Source organism: Artibeus jamaicensis, unplaced genomic scaffold, assembly GCF_021234435.1.
Source record: "Artibeus jamaicensis isolate MK-2021 breed Jamaican fruit bat unplaced genomic scaffold, CSHL_Jam_final contig_1015, whole genome shotgun sequence".
NCBI lineage: Eukaryota > Metazoa > Chordata > Mammalia > Chiroptera > Phyllostomidae > Artibeus > Artibeus jamaicensis.
Window position 1 is genome coordinate 16570003 of NW_026521194.1, and position 16327 is coordinate 16586329.

The following is a 16327-nucleotide window of genomic DNA, read 5'->3' on the forward strand; positions in this document are numbered from 1 at the left end:
TAGCTTTTTCTTGTCTGGAAAGCTCTGTAGCTATCCTTCCATTCTAAATCACAGCTTTGTTGGGTAGAGTAATCTTGGTTGTAATCCCTTGCCTTCTATCACTTTGAATACTTCTTGCCACTCCCTTCTGTCCTGTGAAGTTTCTGTTGAAAAATCAGCCTACAGTCTTATGGGAGCTCCCTTGTAGGAAACTAACTGCTTTTGTCTTGCTGCTTTTAAGATTCTCTCTTTGTCTTTGACTTTTGGCATTTTAGTTATGGTATGTCTTGGTGTGGACCTATTTAGGTTCATCTTGTTTGGGACTCGTTGCACTTCCTGGATTTGTATGTCTATTTACCTTCACCAAGTTAGGTAATTTTTTTGTCATTAAATAGGTTTTCAGTTTTTTTTTTCTTTCTCTTCTCCTTCTGGCACCCCCATGATGAAAATGTTGGTATGCTTAAAGTTGTCCCAGGGGCTTTTTATATTTTTATACTATCTTCATTTTATTAGATTCTTTTTTCTTTTTGCTGGTCTGATTAGGTGTTTTTTGCTTCCTTATATTCCAAATCACTGATCTGATTATTGGCTTCATCCAGTCTACTGTTGATTCCCTGTAAATTATTGTTCATTTCAGTTAGTGTGTTCTTAATTTCTGACTGGTCCCTTTTTATACTCTTAATTTCTGACTGGTTGAATATCTCACTAAGTTTATTGAGCATCCTTATAACGAGTGTTTTGAATTCTGCATATAGTAGATTGCTTGTTTCCATTTTGTTTAGTTCTTTTTCTAGAGTTTTGTTCTGTTTTTTTCATTTGGGTCATGTTTTTTTGCCTCCTCATTTAGGCAGTCCCCCTATGTTTATTTCTATGTATTAGGTAAAGCTGCTAAATCTCCCTAGCTTCATAGAGTGGCCTCATGTATGTAGTAGGTATTGTGTAGGATCCAGTGGCCTAGCCTCCTCAGTCGCCTGAGCTGGGTAGTCTAGGTGCATCACCCCCATGTGTGCTGTGTGCACTGTCCTGTTGTAGTTGAACCTTGATCGCTATTGGCATGTCAATGGCCAGTCAGCCAGCTGCAAGGACTGACTGTGACCACTGACCTCCAACCACTATGGAGGATCAGCTATATAGGGGCCCACCCCACAGAGCAGGACTTACCTCAGTGGGGCTCTGGTGCCTGCTGAGCCCACCCCTTGAGTGTGTCACTTGTGGAGGTGATTGGGTGGTGATGCTTCAACATGGTCTGAAGCTGTCCCCTGGGCGTACTTGCCTTGGGGCCTCCCAGGAAGTGCAAACCAAGGTCAACCACAACCTGTGTTCTGCCCAGGGCCACCCAGCATAAGCTGCAAAGAAGTCTGCATAAGGCTGCTACTTTTGTTGCGCTTAGAGGTGCCCAGGTGAGGCCAAGCTGCAAACCAAGGCTAGCTGCTGCTAGGGTCACTTAGCAAGAAGTACAGGGCTTGCTGAGGCCAGATGCTGCTGGTTTGAGAGATTTTAGGAAAATCTGAAGCATAAGCCAGGATAGGCCATGGGTATGGAAAAGCCACTGGAAACAGCTTGGGTAGGCCTGACAGTTTTGTGGAGTGGGGCAAACACTGGGAGCCAGGATAATGGATTCTCAGGTATGGTGCCTACCTGCTGGCTCATCAAAGGAACAATGGCCTCTGCCAACACTTCTATCTGAGAGAAAGATAGAAGTGCCCCACCCCCAGCTCTCATCCTAATACTGGAAAATTCATTTCCTCCCATTATGTCTCCAGTGCCTTTTGAGCTGTTGTCCCAGAGCTCAGAGGGAGGGAGTCCGAGTATATCCATGCACAGGCCCTTTAAGAGGAACTGCCCAGGACTCTAGATGTCTCCCTCAGCCTCAGTCTATACTAGTTTTTACAGCCAGAGTTATGGAGACTTCTCTACCTGGCACTGGAACCCTGGGCTCGGGGGCCTGGTGTGAGGCTGGGACCCCTTGCTTCCCAGGCAGGACTTCTGCAGCTGAGATATCCCTTTCAGTTTGTATTTGCTACCCAAGTGTGTGGGCCCAGCCTGTTCTGTGTCTCTGCCCCTTTTACCATTCTCTATGTGGCTTCTTCTGTGATTCCCTAGTTGTAGGACTTCCACTCAGCCAGACTTCAGGCAGTTCTGAGTGATGGTTGCTCTGTAGTTTAGTTGTAATTTTGACGTGGTTGTGGGAGGAAGCGAGTACCACATTTACGTTCACCACCATCCTGACAGGAAGTCTGGCCTTGTGACTTTTAATGGGTTGTTATAAAGTTATATTAACTTGTGACTAATTTAATTATCGTAAGTAGGAAAAAAATAAGCAAGACAAATTCCAGCCTTGTTTTTTCCTTCCCATCCCATGCTTCCCAATACCCAGAGACAACTAAGCTCTGAGGGCATATGGAAAACTCTGTAATGTAAGCCTCTCTGGAAGACTCTTTAATAAATCTAACTACTATGCAGCAGAAAAATACACCTAAGCTGTCAAGAAGCAAAAACTGTACTGTGGTTAGATTCTTTTCTTAATAAGCTTTAGCCAGTATTATGATGAAACTACTTTTTTGGCTTACTTTGTCCTAGTCAGTCCTGACTTGCTCTCAGTGACATTAGAATCCCCTGGATCAACTCTGGATACACAGCTTGTAGGACTTTTGCCCATGCTGAGCCCCACTGAGAACTAATGTCACCCTAGGGAGGCACTCCAGTTTGGGGCTAACATTGCAGAGATCTCAACTCTGACTTCCCTCAGGCTGTGCTCTTGTTCACCTGTTGGCCATTTGACTCTGCCCAGCCCATAGTATTTTCCAGGTGCACTGGCATCCTGATAGTTCTTTTCTACTCTTCATTCTCATTTGGAACCTGACAGTTGGAGGATCCTTGGGCTTTGGTCTTCAACGCTGTCACCTTCCTGGTACTCTTGGAAAGTGGCCCTAACCCTAAGCTCCCACCAAGATGGCTAAGAAGTAGAAATGGAAGTTGTAAGACTCTTAGGGGCAGGAGGAGATGGTGGGAGGCAGGTCACTTGACTTCTTTTTAAGCAATTATCCACAGTAAAGATAGATGGGATTTTTAAAAGGAACCCTAAGAGATGTCACACTTGGAACCTACTTCTTTGTAGTGATCAAACCTCTAGACCAGAAGCCAGATTGTTGGATCCTGTTCCTAGCGTCACTAGCAGTTGCGTTCAAAGATAAGATTTAAACCTCCTAAATATATCTTAGTCCCTGGAAAATTATAAGTATAAATTTTTCCTTTTGAAATATTAAAGAAATGTTTGTAAAGTCTAAAATACAGGCTATTACCTCACTTTTCCAGAGGGAAAACTCTCAGCAGCTTCAGCCCCTTGGAACATGGTCATGAACCTGAGCTGACAAATAGGGAGAGCAATTAATCAAGTGAAAGGAAGCAAAAAGAGTCCCTGGGCAGCTGAGCTGCCACTAGGTCCATGCACTCTTTATGCTCCTCACTAAGTCACACAACAGAGTGACTGAACATGTCAGTGACACAAAGACAGCCTTAAGATATGACTACTGCAGCCAAGGAGAAAAGGTGAGAAAGCATCAGTGGCCAGTCAACAAGAACTTAGGTGACTGGCAGAGAGGGGACATGAAAGACAAGTATGAAACCCAGTCTTTGCCTGCACGCAATTTACATTCCCTTAGGTGGCTCCATATGACATTGGCATTTTTTTAAGTAAAACCACCATTTTATAGTTAGTATCACCATTTTGATATGTTCAATCAACAGTCGAATAAGCAAAACAATCATATTTTAAACAATAGCAAAGAGTACAAAGCAGCATCAAGTTTTGTATTAAATTACATGATGTAAAAGTGATTTATGTGAAGCACAAAAGATCCAAACAGCTGAAGTTGCCAAAGGTGGCTTTCCAGATCATGCCAGAATAGATCTGAGCCATGAAGCCTGGGTGAAATTTAAATAAGTGTGAAGAAAAGAAGCGAAACTTTAGATAGAGGAAATGACATGGGTCATTTCCTTGTGCCTCAAACTGAAGGCACAAGAACAAGAGAAAGCATATTCTGCAGGAGGAAAAGTTTGCTCACAGCAGAAGGTACGTTGCAAGAGGTGGAACACGAGTCTGGGTAGAGAGCATGCAATCAGCTAATGGAAACACCTGCACACCAGGAAAATGTAAGGTCCAGTTTTGTCCAGTTCGCTCTGGCATCAAGTATATGGGACATAGTAATTCAATACAATTCTATGCAATGAAGGAGTAAAGAGTTTTTATTAATGATAAAAGAATTCACCAAGGCTTGAGGAAAGAGATGACATGTGATGAAAGTGGTATCTAAAACTGATTAGCAAATATGCTGTTTGGGTTGAAAAAAAAAAGACTGACATCTGGAAACAAAACTAGGAGACTGAGAGCAGTGATACGTGTGCTGGGCAAGATGGGAAAAGGGACTTACACCAGAGATGTTTAGAGAGAATCAGCATGAACTTTGAAAATGTTATGCTAAGTGAAAGATGCAAATCCCAGGAGACCACATATTGTGTGATTCCATTTATATGAAATCTCCAAAAGAGGTAAATCTGTGGACATAGAAATCAGATTATTGGTTCCTTAGGGCTTGGGAGCACTTTAGGGGGAAAAGAAGTACTTGCTCTTGGGTACAAGGTTTTGGGAAGGGTTAAAGAAGCGTTCACAAACTGATGGTGGTGTTGGTACACAACTCTGTGAATGACTGAAAGCCATTTAATTGTAGGCTTTAAATAGGTGAATTACACAGTATGTGAATTATATCTCAGTAAAGCTGTAATTTGAAAAGAGAGGGAATCAATAAAATGTGGTGAATGACAATACACATATATGTTTCTGATGGAGAAAATGGACCACTCACAAGACTCCATAATTTCTGTTTGATTCTCTTTGAAAAACAAGAATGTCCACTGACACCATCATTACTTAATATTGTTTGAGGAGTGATGGGTGATACAATAAGACATGAAAGATAAACAAGAAATGTAATAATAGAAAAGAAGTGACTAGATTATTAATTTCAGAAGAACCATATGAATCACCTAAAAATGATTTACGTTCCTGAAGATTCTGTAAGATACAGTCATACATACATTAATGTATGTACATACATTAGATTTTTGTATACATGCATTAGATATACACGAAAGTTAATATATTCTAATATGCCAGGAATAGCTAATAAGAAAAAAATATTACAAAGAAGTTTAACTTTGAAATACCCGAATATAATAAAAGTATGTGGCTTATACAAAGGCAGGAAACAAATTTTTGTTAAGCAATAATAAATGAAGGTTTAATAAAATGGATATTTAAAAAAAAGAAGATCAAAACTATGAACAGTAAAATGGCAATAAATACATATCTATCAACAATTTAATCTAGCCCTGGCTGGTGTGGCTCAATGCGTTGAGTGCCAGCCTGCAAACTGCAGGGTCTCTGGTTCAATTCCTGCTCAGGGCACATGCCTGGGTTACAGGCCAGGTCCCCAGTTGTGGGGCACAAGAGGCAACCAATCAATGTATCTCCTGAACATGGATGTTCTCTCCCTTTCTCCCTTTCTTCCCCTCTTTCTCTAAAAAATAATAATAATAATAATTTTTAAAAAAACAATTGAACGTAAAAATCAGACTAAGCAAACAAGAATAGAGACAGAATCATGGGTACGGAGAGTGTTTTGACGGCTGCCAGATGGGAGAGGTGTGGGGGTGGGTGAAGAGGTGAGGGGTTAAGAAGTACAAATGGGTTGTTACAGAATAGCCACAGGGATGTAACGTACAGGATAGGAAATGGAGCAGCCAGAGAACTTAGACACGTGACCATAGACACGGACAAATGGTGTGGGGATTACCTGGGGGAGTGGGGATTGCTGAGTGGAGAGGAGGCAAAGGGGGAAAACTGGGACAACTGTAATAGTATAATCAATGAAATATAATTTTAAAATGAATAAATGGAGATATAAATCAGGTTCTTGATAGGAAAACTAAATATTATAAAGCTATCATCTCCAAATCAACTTTTTAAAGCTTATTAAAATTCCTAGGTAGAATAAGTATACATTGTTGCCAGTGTAAGTTTGTTGAAATATTTCGAAAGACTTCAAAATGTTCGTACCCTTTGTCTCAAGGAAATGGTCTGGGTAGGGCAAAGCTTTATGCTCAGAATGCCCAGTCTGCTCCTTTAGATCCTAGAGGATGACCCTCAGGCCTTCCCCCAGGTCCTCTCATCCTCAGTCCCTTCCAACAACCTTCACTCACCTGGTTTCCAGAACTGTCTACATCCCGATGTTTTTCCCCGAGTGGACTATAGTTTGTGCCTCTCTTTAAATGTGTTGTTAACCTTGGTTGTTTAGGGAAGAGTAATGTAAGTAAAGCCAAATGGAACTGAAATATCGTTACCACAATTTAGAAATAACCCTGTGACACATTGGAAAGTGCTTCCTGGTGGCTGGGCACGTGACTTGGTGGTGGTTATTTCTTAGAAAGTGTATCGCGTGTTGGTGCTAGGAGGATACTTTACCGGGGTTTATTCAAGTTAATGGTCCTTGAGAAAGTAAGAATAAAAAAAGCTCTATCTGTGGCTTTCTGAAGGTCATAAAGAGGGAAATAAGTTTAAAAAAAGGTAGGAAATGGGCTTGCTTGACTCAAAAAATAGCCAGCATAACTTCTACTGTCTTTATTAAGAAAAAATTCACTCTTATAAAGCAGTAAACCTGATTTTTCTGATCTCTTTCTGAATCTTGATGCAAAAGTAATGTATGTTGTTTTAAAAATACAAAGAAGAGACAACTGTACATAAAGTGAAAGACTTGCTTTTCCAACTTGTCCCCTCCCCTTGAGTTAACTATTGTTATGTTCATTTTAAATTATTGTGAGACAATGCTGTGATCTTTAAAACCACGTTAGTTGTTATCACTACTATTATTCACAGCTTCATTTTTTGCAAAATACAGTATTACATTCTTTGTAGTCTTTTATTTTTGTGATGTCAGTTACTACTAATTTATTCTCCTTGGCATTGTAATTTCTTTTTAGGTATGATTAACATTGCCCTTAGACATTATTTTTATGTGAAATTTTCATTTAAACTATGTATTCATTTGAAAGTATCCATCTATTTCCAATTACTTCCAGTTATTTCCTAATATATTAAATTTCATCTTTTTTCTTATATCAGAATGGGCATGTGTACATATTTGCACTTATAGAAACAAAGGCACATGTTATCTTGTTAATGTATGAACTGCTGGACTCTTCAAAGCCCATGCAGTGTTAGTTAAGTGAGAAGGGGTCCTGCTAAGCATCGGTTCCAGACTCCTGGATGTTTGTGGGGCCACAGGTGAGATGACTGTGGGAGGCAGGCGCATGCAAGACATCAGTGGGGACAACTGGGGGGGGGGGGATACTAGTAGGGACAACTGTCAACCGGAGAGCACATGCACCAGAGGGAGCAAGCCGCCCCCATCACAGCCAATATCATCACATGTTAGAGTTCAGGCCTGGTTCTTCTAGATCAAAGGAGTTTTTCAAAAGAAGCCCCAAAGCTGGATTTTTATGTGCAATCTCCCAATTATTAAATTGAGCCATTATTTAAAAACACTAAGCTTTTAAAAAACTTTCAGGCTCAATGTGCCAAATTTGCAACTTCTATATATTATATACTTGTCAGCAGCAAAACAAACCTATTTTTCCACATTTGGTAAGTGTTCTTGGGGGAGATAGTGAAAAACTATCCTATTAACTCATCAGAGAAAGAGTGTTATTGAATTTACAACATGAGGTTCTACATTCCTATTTACCGTGCATGTTTTCAGTCTATTTTGGGAACTCCACCACATTCCTCCTGTACCGCACCATAGCTGTGAACTTGGTCTATGGAAGCAGGGCTCCCCATTTGTTGGCCTTCGATCCCCTACTCTACACTACAAAGAAAGAAGAAGACAAAAGAAGTTTCAACATCTTCATTTTCCAACCTCCAGTGGTTTAAACCAAAGGGTTCTTTTGGAGCAAAAATACTATGTCTTTTCTTTCTCAGAGTTGCTGAGAAATTATAATTAGAGGTTTTCCTGTTGCGTAAAGGAAAGGAATTCCAGTTCTCCTCATCTGCAAGATTTCTGTTCTCAATGACTCTTCCCTGTCCCGTCTCTCTTTCCGTAGGTAATAGAGGGAAAGCTGGCTCCGTTCCTGGGCAAGGTCATTAAATTTGCCACCTCACACGTGTACAGCTGCAGTCTTTGCAGCCAGAAGGGGTTCATCTGTGAAATCTGCAACAATGGGGAGATCCTCTACCCTTTTGAGGATATTTCAACAAGCAGGTACAGGATCGCTTGTTTCATTTATACCTGAATGTGTCACATGCAGTTTTATTTGGCCAGATTGGGCCAACTTTTAGGGAAAAACTCTCTTTTTCTCGCACCATGTATCACATCTCCCTTATTGTTGATGAGCATTTTTTTACCCTTTGGTTTTCTATATTTATTTCCAATGCACCTCACTACGTCCACCCAGAATGAGATAACAGAGTTGCAAGGAAACATCGCCCAGCTCTGCCTTATTAGGTAACAAAGAGTGTTCAGATTCATTTTTAGAATGAAGACTGGGGAGGAAGAACGGTCACAGCCATTTCAGGGCCAAGTGATGGGCGGTGGGGAATCGCAGCTTCAGAGGAAGGCCAGAACTGGGTGGATTACTGGGAATGAAACTGGAGGACACTGGTGACCAGCCGTATGGCTCACCACATGCATTTGTCCACACATGCCTTGCAGCGTAGTGATGAAAGTTTTAGGACCAAAGGAGAGAAAAGTGGGAGTTCATGTGGGATTACTTTTCTAACCAAAGTAACATTTGGGCACCATCACATCCATTGATTGATGGATGATTTTCCCCACCAGCTTGAGAGCAGAATTTTTACCACTGCTTTTCTTGAGTCTCAGAATGATATATGTCCCTTTTCCTTTTTATCCAAAGAGCATGATAGAAATACACACCGGGTGTATGTGTACACTGGCTTCTTTGGGCATGAGCATCCTGGTCCATTTCCCACCCTGGAGCTCACTTATTCTGTGGTTCAGACAGAAGGTGAGGCATGAAGCCAGGGAGAGTGGAAGCGTGTAGGGTAGAGGCAAGATATTAAGAGTTGACTCAGCCCTTCTGGCTGCTTCTTAAACTCAAAGACTCTTTGTAAACATCCAGGAACCTTGGTTGTTCCCACACATGGAAAGACAGACAAAAACACACACTCTCCAGCCTCCAGTTTCCTGAGTGAACAGGTATTTAGCTCATAGCCTAGAGATTATACACTGCTTAACAGTGTATACCACACAAAAACCTGCACACAGATGTTCATCACAGCAGCATTCATAATAGCCAAAAAGCGGGAACAGCACAAATGTCTATCAGCTGATGAGAAGATAAACAAAAGGTGTATGTCCACATAATGGAGTATTATTCAGCCTAAAAAGGAATGAAGTGCTGATACAAGCTGCCATGTGGATGAACCTTGAAAACATTATGCTAAGTGAAATAAGCCAGACACAAAAGGCCATATACTTTACATTCTAATTATAGGACACATCCCAAATAAGCAAATCCATAGAGATGAAGTAGAGCAACAGTAGCCTGGGGCTTGGGGACAGGGGAGTGGATACAGATATTTTAGGGAAGAGAGAAAAATGTTGTGCAATTAGATTATGGTGATAGTTACACGGTCTTGTGAATACTCTAAAAATCAGTGAATTGTATACTTTTAAAAGAGCAAATTATGTATTATGTGAATTACACCACAGTAAAAACGTTTAATAAAAATTAATATTAAAAAGGCTTCAAACTGAGCTCTGGGTAGTGTGGCTCAGTTGGTTGGACTATTATCCTATAGCCAAAAGGTTATAGGTTTGATTCCCAGTCAGAGCACATACCTCGGATGAAGGCTTGATCCCTGGTGTGTGTGGGAGGCAACCAAGTGACATTGCTCTCTCCCACCCGTGGTTCTCTCTCTCCCTTCTTCTCTTTCTTCCTCTTTCTCTAAAAGCAATGAAAAATGTCCTCAGGTAAGGATAAAACCAAAATTTTAATGCTTTAAATTGAATAAACCGTTGCTGGACCACAAAACATGACTCAGTAGATGTTAAAAGACTGAAACTATACCAAGTATGTTCTCTGACACATAGAATTAAGAACCCCAGTTAAAAAGAATCTGAGGAACCTCAAAATATTTGGAAATAAAACAACACATTCTAAAAACTCTGTGACAAAGAAGATATCAATTACAAAAGACATTATTAAATATTTTGAAATGAATGAAAGTGAAATACAAAATTTCAAAATGTATTGAGTACACTAAAATAATGCTCAGAGTGAAATCTAGAGCTATAAACACCTACATCAGAAAGGAGGGGAAAAGGGTTCAAGTCAATAACACAAAATTCTACCTTAAGAAACCAGATAATAACTAGTAAACAAAATCCAAAGCAAGAGAAGGAAGGAAAAAATAAAGATTAGAGCAGATATCAGTGATGCAGAAAACAGAAAAACAATAGATCAGTGAAACCACAAGTTGGCTCTTTGAAAAGATCCAATTTAGGTAGACTGACCAAGAAACTGGGAGTAAACACAAATTGCCAAAACCAGAGTGAAAAGGGTACAGCAATTAAAATAATTATAAAGAGGTATATATAAACAACACCATACTAATAAGTTGTAAAACTTAGATGAAATAGATAAATTTCTAAAAAAATAAATTACCAAAAGGGACTCAGTAAGAACTAGAAATATGAATAGACCTGTAACAGGTAAAGAAATTGAATTACCAAGTTTTAAATCTTTCCATAAAGAAGGCAAATGGTTTTCATGGTGAATTTTATTGAATCTTTAAAGAAAGAATACCTGTCCTTCACACAAGAGGGGCATTACATAGTGATAAATGGGTCAGTTATCCAAAGAAAGACATCAATACTTAATTTACATGAAGAGAGAATCAAAACTCATGAGGCAAAAATTGAGAACCACAAGGAGATATACATATTACATATCGATATCAATATGTGTGTGTATATAAACACAGATATACATATATACACGTGTGTGTATGTGTGTATCTAAAGTTTCATTTCACCAGACCTGCCCAGGCTCACCCTGATATTTACAAGGACTAGGGAAAGAACGTGAATGGATGTCTCCAGCTTCCCAGCCCAAACCGTGCTCTGCATCACAAGGCCACACACATGCACATGCAGACACCTCAGCTGCTTCCTCCTAACTTCATACACCGTGTCCCCAGCTCAAGTCACCCCTCAGGTCTATGAGGACACACTGGCAGCGGGATCAGCCCCCAGAAAGACAAGCCCTGGGGGAAAATCCCAGGCAGCCCTGAGGATAGACTTTGGGGGCCAGGAATTCTGAGGCCCTAGGTACATTGTCTAGAAGGAAGGGGCTCCAGGAAGGGCCCCTTCTTGGCCAGTGAGAGGTGCAGGCAGAGGAGAAACTAAAGCAGAGCCTAGGTCAGCCCATTTGCCAAGATCTAAGGGCAGTACTTGGACGTTCTACTGGGGAGCAACTCTCTTAATGCAGTACTCCATCTTCCATTCTTATAGGACTATGATAAAGTAATCGTGTCATAAGAGAGGCTCTGCTACACTAGAAAAGGCTGTGGGTTGGGGTCAGGACCTCTGAGTTACGACCCTAGCCACAAGGCCTAGGATCATGAGTTATACTTCTTAGACTTGTCTCTTGCAGCACCAGGTACCATGATAGCCCAGAGTAAGATCTCATGAACAATTCGTATTTGTAATGTCAAGAACTACTGAGATTCCAGAATTCAAGTTGGTTTTCAAGAGTGATTTTTTTTAATGTTGTGTTTTGTTTTTGTGTCTTTTTTTTTTCCGTGACTCTAACCCAAGGTCCAAACCTGTTCCTACCAGCTGGATGGCCCTTTCCTTTCTTACTTAATCTGAAATTCCCCAGTGTCTAAAAGTAGACGTGTACTGGGATGACTTTATATTGTTTGCATGATTGTGGTTTGGGATTTGAAGTCCTTAGAGGACAGGCATCAGTTTAAAATCACATCCGGCAGAGAAATGACGAGTAAAAAAGAATGCGAGGCATCTTCTGCAGGCATTTGAGGGGTCCCCTGCCATTTTCAGAAAGAGATTTTCACCCTTTCAACACAGTGATGCCTTTAATTTGTGGGGGAGGAACAAACTTTTCTCTACCCTCGAGGTTTTTCTGGCTGGTTTAATAATCAAGTAGACATGAGATAGAAGAACAAGGAAAACATAAGCAAATTTAATACATACCGATGTATGGGAACCCTGCATACATGAGTGAGTCAGAGGTCCCACATGCAGAGAGAAAGGGGGACGGAGGTGTGTAAGGCATCCTGAGCTAGGGATGAGGGGAAGGGCCTTGGGGCTGCAAAGGGTCACTGCAGGGTGACAAGGAGAGCAGATGCTCAATAAATAGAAGTTTGTCCTGCTATGTAGTTACATATGTAACCACCATTATACTTCAACACCCCTCTGTCAGTAACTGGCGGAACCAGCAGGCAGAAAATCAGTGAGCACTATCAGCGACCAGCTGACATCTTTGTCCATTCATGTGGTTCATCCAGTAACGACAGGATGCACATTCTTCTGAAGCTCACACGGAGCATTTACCAAGGGAAATCGCCTTCTGGGTCATAAAACAACTCTGAACAGACCTAAAAGCCTAGAAATCATGCAAAGTACGTTGAAATTAAACTAGTAATCCATAATGGAAAGATACCTGGAGTAACCAATATGCTTCTAAATAACACAAATTGATAACTTATGTCCACCCCAAAAACTTGCACATGGATATTTGTAGCAGCTTTAACATAATCACCCCAAACTGGAATCAACCAGGTGGATAGATAAATAAAATGTGGTACAGTTGACCCTCACCTCAAGGTTACAGGCTCTGACCTCAAATACAAGTACACCCAGTCCTCTGCATATGTGGATTCCCAGCCTTGGAGTTGGCCCTTGAACTGCAGGTTTGAACTGACTGTAGGATGTTCAAGGACCAACTGTGTGTTCATATAATGGAATATTATTCAGCAATTAAAGAAATGAGCTCTCAAGCCAAAAAGGGACACAGAGGAACCTTAAACACATATTTCTAAGTGAAAGAAGCCAATATGAAAAGGCTACATACTGTACGATTCCTGAAAATATGATACTCTGGAAAAGACTAAACTATAGAGGGAGTAAAAAAATGAGTGGTTACCCGGGGCCTGGGAGAGGTCGGGGAGGGATGAATAGGTGAATCACAGGGGAACTTTAGTGCAGTGAAATTACTCTCTATGCTTCTGTGACAGTGTATACGTGGCATTAGGCATTTGTCAAAACTCATAGAACTGTACAACACAGAATGGACACTAAACTGGGCTCCAGTTAATAATATTGTATCAACATCCATTTATGAATTGTAACAAACACACCACACTAATGCAAGATGTCGATAACAGGGACAGTGGGGCAGGAGGTGGGTGATATGGGAACTCTATACTACATGCTCAGTTTTTCTATAAATCAAAGCTGTCCCCAAAACTAAAGTCTACTGATATAAAACCATTTATCCAATTAACAGATGACTCGATGTTCAAAGCTGAACAGCCTTAATACATGTTATTAAAACAGTTTTAGATTTATAGAAACATCACAAAGGTAGTAAGTTCCCACATACCCCTCACCCAGGTTCCCCTATTAACATCATACATTAACATCTCACATTAGTGAGGTGCATCTGTTACAATGAATGAACCAATGCTGACACGTTCCAGTTAACTCAAGTCCATAGTTGTTTCCAGTGTCTTTTCTTTTTCCCTAATGTCCTTTTTCTGTTCCCGGAGCCCACGTTACATTTAGGCGTCACATCTCCCCTGGGCTTTCCTTGGCTTCAGTCTAAAGTGTCTCAGACTTTGGTGTTTTTTTTTTCTTGGCCTTGACAGTTTTGAGGAGTACTGGTCAGGTGTTTTACAGAATCCCTCTGTTGGGATATACGTGATGCCCTTCTTATGGTCGGACGGGTTTTACAGGCTTGGGGAGGAAGACCAGTCCGTTCGCCGTCGTCCCCCACACCCACCCCTTCCCACACTGCTCTCTCTGGAGGAGGTCACTGCACGCAGCGCACACTTAGGGCCCGAGAGTTACGTTCCACCCTGCCTGGGAGCAGAGCCTGTACAAAATTATTTGATTTTTTTTTTTTTTTGCTATTTAAAAAAATGTTTAATTAAATTTATTGGGGTGCTGCTATTGGTTAATAACAGTATACAGGTTCCAAGTGTATAATTCTATGACATAATCTGTACATTACATTGTGAGCTCACCACCCAAAGTCACATCTCCTTTGTCACCGTGTGTCTGACCCATTTTACCCTGGAATTATTCTGCATGAGGGATTTGTCTCTTCCTCCCTGTTTATTTATTTTTTCAATTATTTGTTCGCCTCAGTGTAGACTTGTGCATTTTTAGTTTGCACTGTGGGTTATAATTCAATACTACGTTATTGGGTTGATAAAACTGTTGTGGCTTTGGCCATTCAGCTCTCTCACCTGTCTCCTGGGTTCTTCTGACGTACCCCCCACAGTGGGGGTTTGTTTTTGACCAGTTCCTTACTTACTGGCACTACCAGATGTTCCAGGCTCTATTTTTTTCTGCTGTAGTCCCAGAAGCAGCCATTTCTTCAAAGAGCCCCCTTCCTTTTACTGGAGAGGATCAGAAACAAAGGTCGGGCCACTGGGCTGCACTCACATGTCACAGCGCTCGCCCGTCCAGGACTCAGCCCTCGACTGGGGCCAAGGCGCTCCCCTGGGACTGCGCATCACAAGCGCCTGTGAGGCCTTCCAAGGCTCCCCAGGTGATTCCGCATCACAGCCTGAGGGAGACACTCCGGGAAGGTAGCGGTGGTCCAATCAGGGTTGCTGCTTTCCCACAGCCAAAATGACCACATTGGCACATCTGTGGGCTCATAGGGCCTTCACCCAGCGGGAGAGCGTCCCTGGCTATTCAGTGTGGGCTCATAGGGCCTTCACCCAGCGGGAGAGCGTCCCTGGCTATTCAGTGTGGGCTCATAGGGCCTTCACCCAGCGGGAGAGCGTCCCTGGCTATTCAGTGTGGGCTCATAGGGCCTTCACCCAGCGGGAGAGCGTCCCTGGCTATTCAGTGTGGGCTCATAGGGCCTTCACCCAGCGGGAGAGCGTCCCTAGCTATTCAGGACCCTCGGTTTCTCCCTCGGTCAGATGCTTGCACAGTTGTCTGAGGCCAGAGGAGCCCTGGTCAGCCTTGCTGGACTTCTAGAATGAAAATGCTTTCCAGGAACCTGTTGAGCTATTTCTTGATGTTTATAGTTTCCAGTTAAACAGTGGGAGTGGTTTACATGAGTCTATAGGAAAGGACAAAGAGAAACGCTAATAAAAGATTTAGTAAAAGGATCATTAATCAGAAATAGAGTTGCAGGTGTCAAACATGTCCATGGAGATGTGCCGAATAAATAAATATGACAAATAAAAATAAACTTGAGTGGGGGGTACAGTTTTAAATCTACATGCAGCTGAAGTCTTTATGGATGGAGTCCCGTGGTAACTGGGACCTGCTACATAATAATCTGGTAGTGGCAGGGGCAGACAGAGATGAAAGGTTGGTCATTGTTGAAGCTGGGCAGTGGGTGCACAGCGGTTTATTATACTGTTCTCTCCACTTTGGAGCGTGTTGAAACTTCCATAATAAAACATGTTTAAAAACGTATATGTAAAAATCTTAGAAATGAAGTATTTAGTGAATTTGTTACCACATATCCTTGACCAGCTTGCTAAATGTAGCACCTCCATGTCCTCAGAAATATACTTACTACCCTTTGAGATCCAAATATTACTGAATGGTATAGTTTCGTTTCTAAAAGTCCACAAGCATTAGAACTAAACAATTTCTTGAACGTGCTGTGTTTGTGCACTGGGCTGGGTTCTGGAGACACACAGTGAACTTGGCGTGCTCCCTGCTCACGAAGAGTTGACAGTCTCTGGAAGAGAGACACTCCCTGAGCCATTAGGAGGTTGCAGCCCCGTGTGGGGAAAGCCGCAGGAAAGGGTGGGAACCTGAAGCTCCAACAAGGAGTCATGCACAGCAGTGATGGACATTGTAGATGGGAAAGAAGTTCCACAACTTCTAACACGAGAGTGCTCTGTATTGGACTCTAAAGTGCTGATTTAGGTAAAATAGTATTAGTATACACTTGGCATTAACATGCTTATTTGATTAGGGCCATACATCAAACACTGGTCAACTCCTCAGACTTTCTTTTCCTTATTACCATATTTTGCCATGTATGATGCCCA

General features: G+C 41.6%; 1 protein-coding gene across 2 annotated transcripts in view; it reads left to right on the forward strand.

Annotated features, from left to right (window-relative positions):
- Window positions 1-16327, forward strand: part of PLEKHM3 (pleckstrin homology domain containing M3) — a 176595-nt gene that overhangs the window by 138210 nt on the left and 22058 nt on the right. For both annotated transcript variants that reach the window (XM_037165943.2, XM_037165938.2), the window contains exon 7: window positions 8137-8294. In XM_037165943.2, the coding sequence (XP_037021838.2) occupies window positions 8137-8294 (158 nt within the window). The remainder of the gene's footprint in view (window positions 1-8136; window positions 8295-16327) is intronic.